Source organism: Rhinatrema bivittatum, chromosome 5 (assembly GCF_901001135.1).
Source record: "Rhinatrema bivittatum chromosome 5, aRhiBiv1.1, whole genome shotgun sequence".
Taxonomy (NCBI): domain Eukaryota; kingdom Metazoa; phylum Chordata; class Amphibia; order Gymnophiona; family Rhinatrematidae; genus Rhinatrema; species Rhinatrema bivittatum.
The window spans coordinates 127,991,171-128,007,048 of NC_042619.1; the positions used below are offsets into that span (position 1 = coordinate 127,991,171).

General features: G+C 42.9%; 1 protein-coding gene across 1 annotated transcript in view; it reads right to left on the reverse strand.

Moving 5' to 3' along the window:
- The window catches only part of GTF2F2 (general transcription factor IIF subunit 2), a 423,749-nt gene that overhangs the window by 107,815 nt on the left and 300,056 nt on the right, over positions 1-15,878 (reverse strand). The window contains exon 7 of the mRNA XM_029602905.1: positions 13,793-13,892. Within this exon, the coding sequence (XP_029458765.1) occupies positions 13,793-13,892 (100 nt within the window). The remainder of the gene's footprint in view (positions 1-13,792; positions 13,893-15,878) is intronic.

Sequence of the window (15,878 nt, forward strand, 5' to 3'; positions counted from 1 at the left end):
CCCTCAAAATTCAGATCTTTCTTCTTTTTATATGCCACCAACAGATTAACTTTATCAGAGTCGTTGAGAATTTTGGCTATTACTTACCTTGGCTTCTCCTGAATCCCAGTTTGTGTGCTCTTTATCAATTTTTTCACCAGGTGCAGTTGTTCTTGTAGCAAAGTTTCACAAATATTCATCAAATCCCAATCACTCATTTCTTCTGGCAGCCTGAAAGTTCATATAATGTTTCTTCTGCTTCTGTTTTCTAGGTTGTATATTTTTTTCCTCCAAAACCACATTTTTCTTTGGAAGGACTGCTAGTTAGCTGTTCATGTTTTTTGTTAAATCTTGTCCAGAAACTCCCTCCACCGTTGCTATCAATCTTTTATTACTAGTCTCCATTTTTTCAGTTAAGGCAAAAAAGTAGTGATTGAAACTTTTGCAGTTTATCTTCTAGAGCAGTGGTTCCCAACCAGGGGTATGTTTACCCATGGGAGTAAACTTGGAAGTTTGTCAGAGATACACAGCCAGCCCCCTTAGTATGGAATTCTTTGCTACTTGATTTTCACATGGAGAACAATTTTATGAAATTTAGGAAGATGATCAAAATCTGGATATTTAAGCAGGTGTTTGATTGACTACTAGAGCTTTTTTTTTCTGTTTTCTATCGGGATGATACAGTAAACCACGCAGGAGAGCGGGCGAGTGCCCGCTCTCCTGTGTGTGTGATTCAGTAACTTAATTTATTTAAATTAGGGCCCGCGGTAAAAAGAGGTGCTAGGGACACTAGCGCGTCCCTAGCGCCTCTTTTTTGACGAAAGCAGCGCCTGTCAACAAGTTTGACAGCCGACGCTCAATTTTGCTAGCATCGGTTCTCAACCCCGCTGACAGCCACGGGTTCGGAAACTGGACGCCAGCAAAACTGAGCGCCTGGTTTTCAACCCACAAGCTGACGGAGTGCACTGTTAACCCTTGATTGAACGCGCATTTTCGACGCGCTAGCGTTACCCCTTATTCAGTACGGGGCCGAAAACGCACGTCCAACCCCCCCGAACCTAATAGCGCCCGCAACTTGCAAATGCATGTTGATTTATTTATTTTTATTTATTTATTTGCTTTTATATACCGACATTTGATCGAGGTATCACATCGGTTTACATATAACTGAACGAGAAAGGCAAGATCTGCTTATTTTACATTGTAACGTGGTAACTTGTATATTATAAAATTTTACATTGTAACGAGGTACCTTGTATAAGAGCTAGAGAGAAACATTTCTATTATAACATAACAACATTGCTTGGGAAGATAAGTTTTAGATAAGGATTTAGATAGAGTCTTAGGGAGGTTAACTGGGGGGTGGAGTATTAGGGGAAGCTTATGATAAATGGCTAGGGGGGAGGGGGAGGGGGGATGATGAGGGTGGGGAGGAGCGAATAAATATGGGGGCTGTAGGGGGGTTTCACCAGGAGGGTGAAACCCCCCTACAGTGCGATTCAGAAAGGAAAATGTGCAGCCAAGCTGCACATTTTACTTTCAGAAATTAGCACCTACCCAAAGGTAGGCGCTAATTTCTTCAGGCACAGGGAAAGTGCACAGAAAAGCAGTAAAAACTGCTTTTCTGTGCACGCTCCGACTTAATATCATGGCAATATTAAGTCAGAGGTCCCAAAGTTACCAAAAGTAAAAAAAAAAAAAAAAATTGAAGTCGGCCCGTGGCTTGAAAACCGGTTGCTCAATTTTGCCGGCGTCTGGTTTCCGAACCCGTGGCTGTCAGCGGGCTCGAGAACCGACGCTGGCAAAATTGAGTGTCGGCTCTCAAACCCGCTGACAGCCGCCGTTCCGGTCCAAAAGGAGGCGCTAGGGACGCGCTAGTGTTCCTAGCACCTCCTTTTACCTGTTTTTACCGCCGTGCCTAATTTGCATACTGAATTGCGCGCACAGGATTTTACTGTATCGGCCCGTATGTGAGGGAGATTCTTGAAATTCTTGATTCAATGTAGTATATAAGTTTGATCTAACTTTTATCTTATCTGCATTACTGCACATGTTTTCAAAACTGGATTTTCCCAAGGACAAGTAGTCTTTCATCTTAACTGCACTTATAAAATGTCTAAATTGCATATAGGCAAAAACCTTTTCCTTAGGTAAATTGTACTTGCTTTCCAGAGAGGTAAAATCCATTATTCTCCCATTTTCTGAAATATGCTCCATCCTATCCACCACTTGTTCTTTCCAATGTCGAAATGCATTAAGGGCCTCATTTTCCAAGCCGCTCGCACGCGAAAAGTCCCTTATCGCGTGCGATACCAGGACGGGGGCGGAGTCGGCCCCGGAAGAGGAGGAGTTGGGGCGACGGAGTCGGGGCGACGGTGCGATCGCTGCCGGCTAGCGCAGGCCCGCCCCCTGTTTCGGCCCCCCTCCCCTCATCTTCTAAAGTATCGCAGGCCGATACTTTAGAAAATGAGGACCTAAGGGACATACTTGATGGAAAAGAGTTATTATGATACAATGAGGTCCTATAAAAGTATTCCCGAAGTCCTACCACTCTACTATTCCACTGTGACCAGATGTTTAATGAATTGTGCAAAGTAGGAGGTAAACTTCCCATAGGTTTCCAGGACCGCTTTGGTTGCCAGGTCAAGGCTGCCAAAGGCATACGACCTATTGCTGCCTGTTCTAAGCATATCCATTGTTTTATTAACGCTCTCTTATGCCAGTCCACAACTGCCCTTAATGATGAAGCCCCATAATACCAAATGAAGTTAGGTACACCCAGTGAACCCCTTAATTAAGGTTGGAATAATATCCTACATGCCACCCTAGTTGGTCTTCGTTGTCATATATAATGCATGATTCGTCTTTGCCATAGTTTAAGCATGCCATTAGAAACCCGTTAAGGTAAAGTCTGGAATAAGTAGCTGAGTCTGGGTAATATGTTCATTTTTAATGACTCAATTCTGCCCAGCCAAAAGATATGATACCTATCCCAATCTTCCATATCCTTACAGATGTGAGACAACAGGGGTAGATAACCGAGATGAAATAAATCATCTACCCTGTTTCCTAAATACACTCCAAGATATTTGATCTTATCGTTAGCCCATTTAAACAGAAAATTTGTCCTTAACAATAGTTCCTCATCTATAGGAACAGTTACGTTCAATATGTCCTATTTATCACAATTTATCTTGAACTCAGAGACAAGACTGAATATCTCCATTTCCTTAACTACTCCCTCTAAAGACCTTAAAGGATTTATTATAGTAAAAAGAATATCGTCCACAAATCGTGATAATTTGGAAGAAAATTCTCCAATTTGGACTCCCTCAATTTTAGTATTAGCTCGAATCATAGTTTGCCAGGAATATGGCAAAAAGTAAAGGAGATAATGGACAACCCCGTCTAGTGCCACACCCCACATTAAAGATATCTGAGTATCCCCTATTTACTTTGATACAAGCTTTAGGTAAATCATACTGTTTATGTATCCACTGAATAAAAAAAGCCTCAAATTTAATCTTCTCCGAGGTTTTAAACAGAAAAGGCCATTGGACTATGTCGAATGCCTTCTCAGCGTCAACTGTGAGAAATAGAGAGGAAATACCTTCCTTCTTCACCCACCACATGATGTCCACAATCTTGTAAACATTATCTGCGGCCAAATGGCCAGGCTTAAAACCTGCCTGATCTGAATGGATTATGGATGAAACAATATTATTTAAAAAGTCTGCTAGAATTTTTGCTAGAATTTTCACATCTAAATTAATAAGCGATATTGGACGGTAGAACCCGCAAACACTAGGATCTCTGCCGGGCTTAACCCAGATAGTTATACCAGCTAGATTATATTCCTGAAGGACAGAACCTTCATTTCTTAAAAAAAAATTGAACATCTTAGTCAGAGGAGCAATTAGACCAGGAGATTTTCAGGGTTTTAGATTTTTAATAGCCATTGCAACTTCCAACTGTGATATTTCCCTGTCTGACATTACTTGGTGGGAATCAGATATAGCCTGCAAGTTGATTTCATTTAAATTTATTTTATTTTAGATTTTTATATTCTGCTTTTTGGCACTTCAAAGTGGATTACATTCAGATACTGTATGTATTTTCCTATCCCCAGAGGGCTTACAATCTTTGGGGTAGATTTTCAAAACAGCGCGTGCGGCATACATGTGCGCATGCTACCCGGCGCGCACACATGTACGCCTGATTTTATAACATGCGCGCACAGCCGCGTGCATGTTATAAAATCAGGGGTCGGCGCGCGCAAGGGGGTGCACAATTGTGCACCTTGCGCGCACTGCTTTCCCCTGTTCCCTCCCAGGCCGCTCCGAAATTGAAAATCGGAGCGGCCTCAGAGGGAACTTCCCTACCCCCCCCACCCCATCTTCCACCTTCCCTTCCCTCCCACACCCTTCCCCCCCCCCTACCTTTTTTTGTCTTCTTTTTATTGTTGTAAAACTTACTTCAGCCCTGGCACCGCCCTGCCCCTTTTTGCAAGCCCTGGGACTTACATACGTCCCGGAGCTTTACACACGTCACCTGGCCTTTTTAAAATAGGCATCACGCGCGTAAATCCGGAGGATGTATGGGCGTAACCTTTTGAAAATCCGGCCCTCAGTTTGTACCTAAAGCAATGGAGGGTAAAGAGATTTGCCCAAGGTCATAAGAAGCAGCAAGGTTCTAACCACTAGGCTACTCCGCCACTCCACTGCTGGTCTCAATTGTACCATTTGAACTATACAATTCTGAATAAAAGTGTAAAAAAAACATAGTCTGATATCTCATTAGCAGTTAGTATGGTTCCATTTTTATCTTTAACCTTAACCACATTATTCTGGATACTCCTTTTTTAAATTTACGAGCCAGTAATTTCCCATCTCTGTTCCCTCCTTCAAAGAAAGTTTGTTACGACATCTCTAATTTATGTGCAATGTTATCTGTATCTAACTGCAAGAGCTTTTCTCTAGTGGTAGAAAGTTGGTATAAAATTGAATGTGATAATGTTTTCTTATGTATTTGTTCGAATCTCAAAATCTGAATCATCAAGGATTCTCTGCTTTTCTTTTTCCCTTTTTTTTTTTTTTTTTTTATAGGAGGCTCTGGATATTTGTTTCCCTCTGACCACAACCTTTAAGCAATCCCATACAATAATAGGGGAGGTCTTTCTTGTTGTTTAATCTCAAGTATTCTTAGATTTCTTTTACCAGTTGTGTAATACATTTCTCATCCTCCAATAAAGTGTCATTTAACCTCCAATAATGTTTCCCTCGGTCATAATTTGTGAACACTGTGTCTACCCATATTGGAGCCTGATCAGACCTTGCACCTGACAATAACTATATCAGTCACCCTGTTTACCAACTCTTTACCCATCAAAGTGATATCAATTCTAGAATACAAATTGAGAGGACAAGAAAAAAATGTGAAATTCCTCGATTTAGGATTTGGGTCTCCACCTATCCATTACATCCCATTTGGCCAGTTATGATTTAAGTTTATTGCGTGTCTGTTGAGAATCAGAACTGCGTCCTAGTGATTTATCTAAGGTAGGGTTCCTAGAAAGATTGAAATCACCCCCAATAAGTAGCTGACCTTCAGCTCTAGTTACTAAAATTTACCCCCGAGAATAAAAACCCCCCACTTCCTGATCATTATTTCGTGTATATATATATATGTATATATGTATATATATTTATTAACTATTATATAAGTTCCCACTCCCCACTATAATCAGTAAAATAATGCATTTACCCAATGGGTCCCTAAAACATGATTTTAATACAAAAAGGAAATCCTTAACAAATAAAATCCCTATATCAGTGTATTTTCCCTATTTGCTACAAGCAGCCCAAAATCTATGAGGGTATTTATCAGATTTCATCAGATCTTCATATCTACTCTTCAATTGAGTCTCCTGTATCATCACAATCTCTGCTTGAATCCCATCTAATTCTTTATATAATTAATTTCCGTTTTCAATAGGTATTCAAATCTTTCACATTCAATGATAATTTAAACTGTGACATTCTCAAAATCACAATCATTGTCTGTACCTTTCTGATAGTGTTTGCTATACTCCCTCTTTCATTCAATGTATCTCCACGTTTCTCTATCCATCCCTCGTCTGCAAATTCCATGTGCTCCCCACTATAACAAGTTCTCTTCCCCCCAACCATTTCCCTACTGCTCATAATGTAATAATATATATATATTTCACACCTACCCTCACCTGCAAACCCTTAATCCTCTATGATCTGCATATCCCCCTGCAGATCTACTATTTTCTTAGGTGGAATAGTCATTAACCCAGATGGGCGAAATCCAAGCAGGCAGTCCACCATATGTGAACCATATACCACCTTGAATAAACTGAAAAGAAAATAATTTCTAGTGACAATACCAGGATCAACGCTTTTAGAAATAAACACATAACTGTTTCTAACACTTAACATTATACCTTAGAATGGATCTCATAAACAAGATACTCAACCCTGTAATTCAAGGCTCAGTTTATAAACTGAACTGACTTTCAAGTGGCTTCTCTAGAAGAAGCATACCCTCCAGAATTCCTCTGAAGGCACCTGCCACCCTTGTCAATATGTTGCCATCTTGGATTGTCATTTTTCTGCAGTAGTGCTGATGTGTGAGCCTGTCTCCTGACGATAGTGCTGTATCTAGCTTCCTTCAGGACCTCTATGGCCTCATCTGCCATCTTTACCTTGGATGAAGTCCCTTTAATAGTAAACAATCCAAAGGGATGCAGCCATCGATATCTAAGGTTTTCCTTATGCAGCAATGAGGTAATTTGTCCGAAATTTTGTCGCTTGCAGAGGGTGATTTGGGATACATCTGCAAATATTACAATCTCATGACCTTCCCACTTCTAGACTATTTGTTTTCTCGGTATGTTGAAAATTCAATCTTTTAAGGAGTAACTAAGGAAGCAACGGGATACGTTGACCAGGAGCACAATAAGCTCTCTCCAATTTAATCGAGGGATCCAAATCATAATGGTCCGACTCATTTGACTTTAGTATAACTCTATATATGTTAATCACCACCACCATACTTGGGAGTCTCTGGCACTCCCTGAAACCGCAAATTACAGCAACGCAATCTATTTTCAAGGTCTTCTAATTTATCATACACTGACTCACATTCTAACTTTAGGGCCTTATGTTAGTTTGGTAGAAGATGAATACATTCAGTTTGGACATCTAGTCAGTTATCATTGTCTTCTATTTGACGACCCAGGTCAATCATTTCCTCTTTTAACTCAGCCATCATTTCCAGAATTTCTTTTTTATGGTTTTTAATATCTTGACACAACTCGCAAAACCAGCCTCTAAATTCAGCACAAGTAGGAATATCCATCTCTAATGGGACAGCTGCACCACAGGGGCCTACTTCCATCTCATCACTGCCGGCCACCAACATCTTGTCAGCCCCTGCTTCCGAGTCTCCATCCAATTTAGTATAAGAAATTTTACAAAAGTCTACTGGTTTTCTCTTCACAGCACTTTAAAAGTCCTCATGAAACTCAAAGGTTAAATTCATTGATCGATGTTCGTAATATTCACACGATTTGCATGCTTGCAAGAAGAGCACGGATTTAGGCTGCCATCTGCATCAATGTCACTTCCTCCACCCTAGATGTGTTCTTTAACAGCCAACCATTCATGTAGGGGAGCACACAAAACCCCAAACTCCATAGAAATGTGATTACTGCAAAACATTTGTGCATACCCAAAGTATAGTGGCTAGATTGAATAATCAATGAACGGTATCATAATCACAAGTTATAATTTCTCTATAGGAAAATTGGTTCTTACCTGCTAATTTTCATTCCTGTAGTACCACAGATCAGTCCAGACTCCTGGGTTATGCATCCCTGCCAGCAGATGGAGACAAAGTTTAACTGATACATAACGACGTGTGCCACCTGGACTTCCTCAGTATTGATCTGTACCCAAGCTTAAAAACAGCAAACCACAAACTCCTAAAAACTTTTTTTTTTTTTTTTTTTTTTAAACAAGTCTGTATTCTATTCCAAGAAAATAGAATGAGCAGATGACTCTCCACCCCACAGATCGGGTGGGTTCTGGACAGATCTGTGGTACTACAAAAACGAAAATTAGCAGGTAAGAACCAATTTTCCTTTCCTTGTATGTACCCAGATCAGTCCAGATTCCTGGGATGTACCAAAGCTCTCTACTTAGGGTGGAATCTGGAGAGTCCCACTCGCAAAACACTCTTGCCAAAAGACCGGGACTCTGGATACCCCACATCCAGATGATAGTGCCTTGCGAAAGTATGCAGAGACTTCCAAGTCACCGCCCTGCAAATTTCCTGTGGCGAAACCAGCTGAGCCTCTGCCCATGAGGCTGTCTGAGAGCACATAGAATGGGCTTGTAAACCCTCAGGAACCAGACGACCCATAGCAATGTATGTTGACCCATTGGCCTCCTTGAGCTACCACATAATAGAAGCCTTAGATGCTTGAGAATCTCTTTTCGAACCACTCCACAAAACAAAGAGGTGATCCGACCTCCTAAAATAATTTGTTACCTTTAGAAATCTCAACAACGGTCTCCGCACATCCAAAAGCTTAAGCTCCCTCATATGAGGTAAGGAGGAATCCATCACAGGAAAAGCTGAAAGCGCCACATTCTGATTCACATGAAACGCCGATACTACCTTAAGTAAAAAAAAAAAAAAAGAAGAGACCATCCGCAACGACACTCCAGAGTCCACAATCTGAAGGAATGAATCACGACAAGTTAAAGCCTGCAACTCAGAAATTCTCCTAGCTGAACATATGGCCACCAGGAAAATAACCTTAAGGATCAAATACTTAAGAGTTGCTCTCCTGAGCAGTTCAAAAGGAGCCTCTCAACTCCTTGATGATGAGAGAAAGATTCTAGGATGGACAAACTTTCCTTACCAGCGGACACAAATTCTTTGTCCTCCGGAGAAACCGAACCACATCCGGATGAGCAGAGAGGAACCCTATTCTTTGCCTCGAAGACAACCAAAAGCAGCCCCCTGGACCATAAGAGAGTTCAAAGCCAAACCCTTGACCAAACCCTCTTGAAGAAAAGACAAGATATGAGACACCATAGATTTTACAGCTTGCACTTCGTTAGCGATATACCAGGACTCAAATCCTTCAAGGCCCTCACATACAAAAGAGAAGTAGACCTTCTCCTAGCTTGCAACAACGTGGCAATAATCACTTCGGGGTATCCCTGCATCTCAAATGCCACCTCTCAAAAGCCATGCTGCTAGACAAAAGTGAGCAGCCTGGTCTAAAAATATGAAGCCCTGACGAAGAAGGCCCGCTAGATGTTCAAAGCATATCGGACTGTCCACGGCCAGGTTGACTAGATCTGCGAAGCATGGCCAATGTGGCCACTCCGGAGCCACTAAAACTACTATCCATTGCAACACCTTGCCCACTAGCGGCCAAGGAGGAAACATGTAAAGCAGAATTTCCCGAGGCCAAGGCACCACCAGAGCCCTTGGCCCCATGCTCCCTTCTCCGACTGAAAAACCAAAATGTCTTGGCTATCTGGCGAGTTGCCATTAGATCCACCTCTCACATATGAACTGCATCGCCATCTCTGACAGTTTCCACTCTTCCCGATCTAACAATCTGAGAGACAGAAAAAATCTGCTTGGACGACGCTATCCATGCCAGGTGTTGCTCCGCCCAACGAATCAACTTTTGAACCACTGGGCCATTGCCCAGCTCTTGGTTCCTCCCTGACTATTGATGTAGACCACTGTCATTGCATTGCACGACAGGACCCTCACCAACAGCAGAAAGGCAAGTAAAGCAAAACGCACTGCTTTGGTCTCTAACTGATTGATAGACTAGGAAGCCTCTTTCATGGACCAGCAGCCTTGAGTTGACTGCTGCTGACAAACTGTTCCCCAACCAGACAGACTGGCATCAGTAGTAAGAATCATCCAATACGTAACCTCCAGCTCCCTACCACGAAGCAGATTAAAACTCAGAAGCCACCAAGATAGGCTGTCCTGCCAACACCCTCGAGCAGCAAGGGAAGATGAAACTCCTTCAAGAGCAGGCTCCATTGAGACAAAAGAGCTCTCTGCAGGGGCTTCATATGTGCAAATGCCCACAACACTAACTCCAGGGTTGAAGCCATCAAGCCCAGGACCTGCAAATAATCCCAGACCTTGGGCATCAGCAAACCCATCAATCAACAAATTTGCCCCTGCAGCTTCTGAACACACTCCTCTGCGATAAACATCTTGCCCCTCCACATGTCAACCCGAGCTCCAAAATACTTCAGGGACTGCGATGGAACCAAGTGACTTCATCAAATTCACTACCCAGCCGTGCAACTCGAGTGTGCTGATCACTTTCTGAACTGACTGACAACAAAGGTCCTCCGACTTCACTCTGATAAGCCAGTCGTCTAGAAAGGGGTCCATCAGAACTCATTCCCAATGCAAAACCACTACCACCATAACTTTGGTGAAGTTGTGTGTACTGTGGCCAAACCGAAGGGAAGAGAATGAAACTGAAAATGCTGACCCAGAACCATGAACTGCAGAAATTGTTGATGGTCTGGATGGATGGGTATGTGCAGATACGTTTCTGTCAAATCTAAAGCAGCCAGAAACTCATCTTTGCGAACTACTGCTACAACCGACCTCAGGGTCTCCATCCGGAAAGGTGGTACCTTGAGCCTTGCATTTACCCTTTTTAAGTCCAGAATTGGGCGAAAGGTGCCTTCCTTTTTTGGAACGACGAAGTAAATGGAATACCTTCCTGTGCCTCGTTCCTCATGGGGAACCTGAATTGCCGCTCCTAGTTCTGCAACCGGTCCAGCGTTTCTCGAACCACAAGTGACTTGTCTAAGGGCCCGCAAAGGGAAACTATAAACAAATCTCAGACAGACCAAGCAAATTTTAATGTGTAGTCATTTCTTATTACACCAAGGACCCAGTTTCCTTGGTAATTTTGGCCCACTCCCTGTAAAATCACACCAAGCGACCTCCTATGACAGTAATGACGGAGTGAACCAGCCTCGCCTCATTGCAAGGACTTAGTCCCAGATGCACTATCACTTGTGCTGTCCCAGAAAGGTCTTTGGCCCCCTTGAAAGGACTGACCCCAGGACTGGTCCCGGAGAGCAAACTGCTTCTGCTGACCTGGAGCTCCCCGTGTCGGGTGAGACCTTCTACTATCCCGAAAGTGGGACCAAGCCTGAAAAAACCTCTTGCTCTTAGTCTTATGCTCAGGCAACCTGTGCACCTTATTTTCACCCAGATTCTTCATCAACTGCTCCAGGTCCTCACCAAACAAGAGATGGCCTTTAAAAGGCAGAGACTCCAACTGAGTCTTGGATGACACATCTGCCGACCAGTTATGTAACCATAACAATCTCCTGGCTGATACTGCTGCGACCATAATTCGAGACAAGTTTCTTACCAGGTCATACAGAGCATCCGCCCCGTAAGCCACTGCTTCCTCTAACCGCTCAGCCTTATTCGCCTCCTCGCCAGACAGTGACTGACCATCCTGGAGCTGCTGCATCCAATGCAGACAAGCCTGCTGCATAAAACTGGAACAAATGGCCATTCATTAACTCAGAGCTGACACCTCAAAAATCCTCTTGAGATGAACCTCCAATTTACGATCCTGAACGTCCTTCAATGCAGCAGATCCTGCAATGGAATAGTCGTCTTCTTGGTAACAGCCGATGCTGCAGCGTCAACCTTAAGAAGGAAAAGAAGGTCCAACATTTGCTCAGGCAAAGGATAAAGCTTCACCATAACCCTCCCTAACCCTCAAGCTGGCATCAGGAGTACCCACTCCCAATCCATGAGCTTCTTCACAGACTTATGATATGGGAAGGCTTTTGCTGGACCCCGCAGCCCATTAAGGACTGGATCAGCTCCTTCCAGATCAGAATCCTCCTGTGGAAACTTGACACTGAGCTCTTCAAGAACCTGAGGAATCAACAGCCCTAGTTCCTCCTTGCGAAAAATATGGACCACCTTAGGGTCATCAACCTCGGAAACCAGAATTTCCTCAGGATCATCCCCCAGAGCTGTGCTATCCGCATCCGTATCAACTGCCAGATCGTGTGCTGGAGGCACCCCCGGGCCCTCTGGAGCCTCATCAGAGTCATTTGATCCATCAACGACCCCCTAGAGATGGAGCCGGGCCCAACAAACGCTGGACTAAAGAAGGTCGCTTTCTCCGAGACTTATCCGGTCTGGAACCTGCATCCAGACCCTTGGAAGACTGGCCCTGGGTCCGCAGACCGGATACAGATGCCTCTTGCTGAGCCAAATAGGCCACATGCAAAAGTAACAAAAAATCTGTGGAAAAAGGCCTGGATGTGCCAGCCAAAGGCTGAGCGGTACCAGAAGTAGGCAGAATGGGACCATCTTCCCTATCTGCTCCCCCACCCCCTGCTCCACACGGGAATCTAAACAAGCCTTGAAGGAAAATCCCCTTCCCTCTCTACCGGCGTGACAATGGCCGCATGAGCCTTCAAAATGGCCGCCATTCCCGCACCAATGGAGAAAGAAGCCTCGACCTGGCGTGAAGTCCGACATGCAGGAGGAACAGGAGCAGGTGTCAGCCTCCTCTTTTTTTTGCAGCCACCGGGCTATTGAACAGCCCTTCACCGCCCACAGAACAACCAGCGCGGCAAACTGATCCACGCACCATGACTCCCTCAGCGAGAAGCTTACCTTGTTACTGTGAACAAGCCAGCAGACTCTGCAAACAACTCTGAAACTCCCCAGGTGCCAAAACAGTAAAGGCAGGAAGCCGGCCTTCCTAAACTACTCAAGTTTTCTACCTCTCTCTCTTTTTTTTTTTTTTAAACTTTATCAAACGTCTTAGGCTGGAACACAGAGCTGTCAAAAACAAAAGGAACAGACTGTAAAAACAGCTATCCTGAGCCCGCAGCGGACCACCAGATTTACACCCCAAGGAAGCAAGGAGCGAGTGTACAAAAGGGTCACCAACCCCCAGTTCGTCCACCTCAACAAAAAGGGATGGTCTCCCCAGGACCCAAAAACCCCTTGGCAGGAAGGCTCGTAAACCAAATTTAGTCTTTTGACTGCAGAACTGCAGGTCTTAAGACCATCTACCATCTGCTGGAGATAGAGAAATACTGAGGAACTGCAGGTAGCACTCAGGGTTAGCAGTGTCAGGTAGCAGTGTTAGTTAAAGTTTCTCTGTCTCCATCTCTGGCAGGGATGCAAAACCCATGAATCTGGACTGATCTGGATACGTACAAGAACTAGCATTTACTGTAAAACTGAACTTTATCCCAGTAATTATATGACATTAGGTAGAGCTAACACAAGTGAAGGGAATATCAGTAGGTATAAGTAAAATTAATTTGTTGGTCTCAAACTAAATCTTCATAAATACAAAAACAAAACACAAACATGACACAGTGTAATTTGCCAAGAGTGGAGACAAGCAGCATTGCGCAGTCAGAAGTGAGGTTAGGAGAAATGTCTGGAAATGCCCCCAGTATGTTTGCTTTTGTAAATGTTATGGCTTATTCTTAGAATACTCAGGTTTTTAAAGTATTATTTTTCAGTTATGTATTTAAGTAAACATTTGTTTCTGAATATAAGTCTGAATTTCAGTTGAATAAAAATCTATAGCAGCACCAGGAAGAGATATAAGCAATGAAAATGAAAAGAAGCGCCAAGGCACTAACAAATGAGTCATGTAATCGTGTCACAGTTATTGTCAACAGAAAGGACAGAATAATAATTAAAAAAAAAAACTTACATTATACTGATGATTAGCCACAGGCTTGTAATTGGTTGTTACAACTTTAGCCAGGGACAGTAACTGTCTTGCTGGCTTGGAAGATTCTTCAATTTGCCGCCTGAAAAATATAACAAATAATTAGAAAATGGAATGACAACACTTTATCAGATTATGGGTCGGGTGAAAAATGACTTAACTCCTGCTGCAGTAAGCTAATCGGATGCAAATGCATCAAGAGTTGAAAAGAAAAGTGCAACACCACAAAAATGTACAGCCATGTAAGTAAAAATGTGGATTCAGCTTGGTGTACCTTTTTATATTGCCTCCAATATGAGTAATGCACAGACGACATGAATTGCACATATAAAACTGAAAAGGACAGCACTGAAGACAGAAGGAGCCAGGAAATGTAAGTATGGGTGGGGGGCCTATAGGGTTAATGAATGTGTGGGACGGTAGATAGTTGGGTGGGAGTTGTTAATGTGTGGGTAGGTTGGGGGCCCAGACTAGAAAGTCTCTGGCTCAAGGAGTCCTAAGGCAGAGTCCCTCTGGCCAGGGGATCTAGACCCAAGTACCCCCCAGTGCTTAGCCTGGGTATTTTTTCTGGCTTTAAAATTAAATTTTTATTCCATCCCTTACCTAGGAGTTAACTCATTCTGGGGCTACTGTTAATTCTATATTGCTGTGCTCGAGTGGTCCCGGATCAGGGGTTTGCAGGTGTAATGGTCTATCCCAGCCATAGGAGAATTCCAAATCCAGGATCTCTGACTGATATATATATATCAATATATACAGTGTGCGGGTATATAAATATTTATTTAGATTTTTATTCCGCTTTTCGCACTTTTTTCAGCACTTCAAAGTGGATTACATTCAGGTACTGTAGGTATTTCTCTATCCCCAGAGGGCTTACAATCTAAGTTTGTACCTGAGGCAATGGAGGGTAAAGTGACTTGCCCAAGGTCACAAGGCGTGATAGCAGGACTCGAACCCTGGTCTCCTGGTTTGTAGCCCGCTACAAATTGGGATTACTTTGATGATGGCTGATGTTTTAACAAAAATGTCTACAATGCCTATTAGGTGATGTTGGATTAAAAAAGGACATTTACGAAGGCTCCTAAATAATTCTGTGATCTTATTCATAGTCCTATAGCAACTAATTCTGTTCCCACCATTGGTGTATTACCTAGATAATTTAAAGATATAAGACTTAAAGATTTAAGACTTGGCCTTGTCGACATGCAGTCTATTAAACTCTAATTTATGACCTTATACTAGAACATGATCTGCATCTATTATGTGTAACAACTATGGCTAAATGAAGGAGAAACTGTGTTTGCACCAAGCTGGTCTGCCTGGCTACTCCTTTGATTTTAAATGTAGAACTTTAAGAAAAGTTCATGACTGCCTTAAGTTAATGGAGCTGGATCTGAAATCTCTCTCTATATCCAATGCTTTTTTGGTTTGGACTAGAGACAAGGATAACCTAGCAATTCTTTTAATATGATGCAGCCCCCCCAGTTCCTTAGCATATTACAATACAGAAAGTTATTGAACTAGTTTCTGAAATCTCAGTAAAACAAAGGAACTTGGTGACTGTAAGGTATTTTAATACCCATGCTGAGGATCCTAAAAAAAACCCAAAAAAAAAACATGGATAAAGAATTTCTTTTGTCAGTGGGTGAATGGGGTTCTTTCAACACATCTATATACAAACAAGTAAGGCAGGCCACATTCTAGACCTTGTGTTTCCCCTTGAAAACTATAGATTTTTACCCGATTCTTTTAAAATACTTCAAAGCTATTCAGACCAGGGGCCTTGAGTGTGAAGACCATATGCATGAGCTCTTGAGCCCAAGGTAAAGATATCTGTTGTCAGAACAATTTAATGCTGAGGAACTTGGAAGGGTACTCCATGGCTGATATTTGCAGGGGTAAGCCACAAATGCAAGCAATTTTTGAGCTGGCCTGCGAAACAGAAGCTCTCTTTTAGCCTGAGTGGCTTGGTTTCACTGAAACATTAGGGATCGTGATGGAGGACCCTATTTTCTCTCCATAACCTGTGTGGGACAAGGCTAGATGCCCGGTCCACCTTAATTCCCCT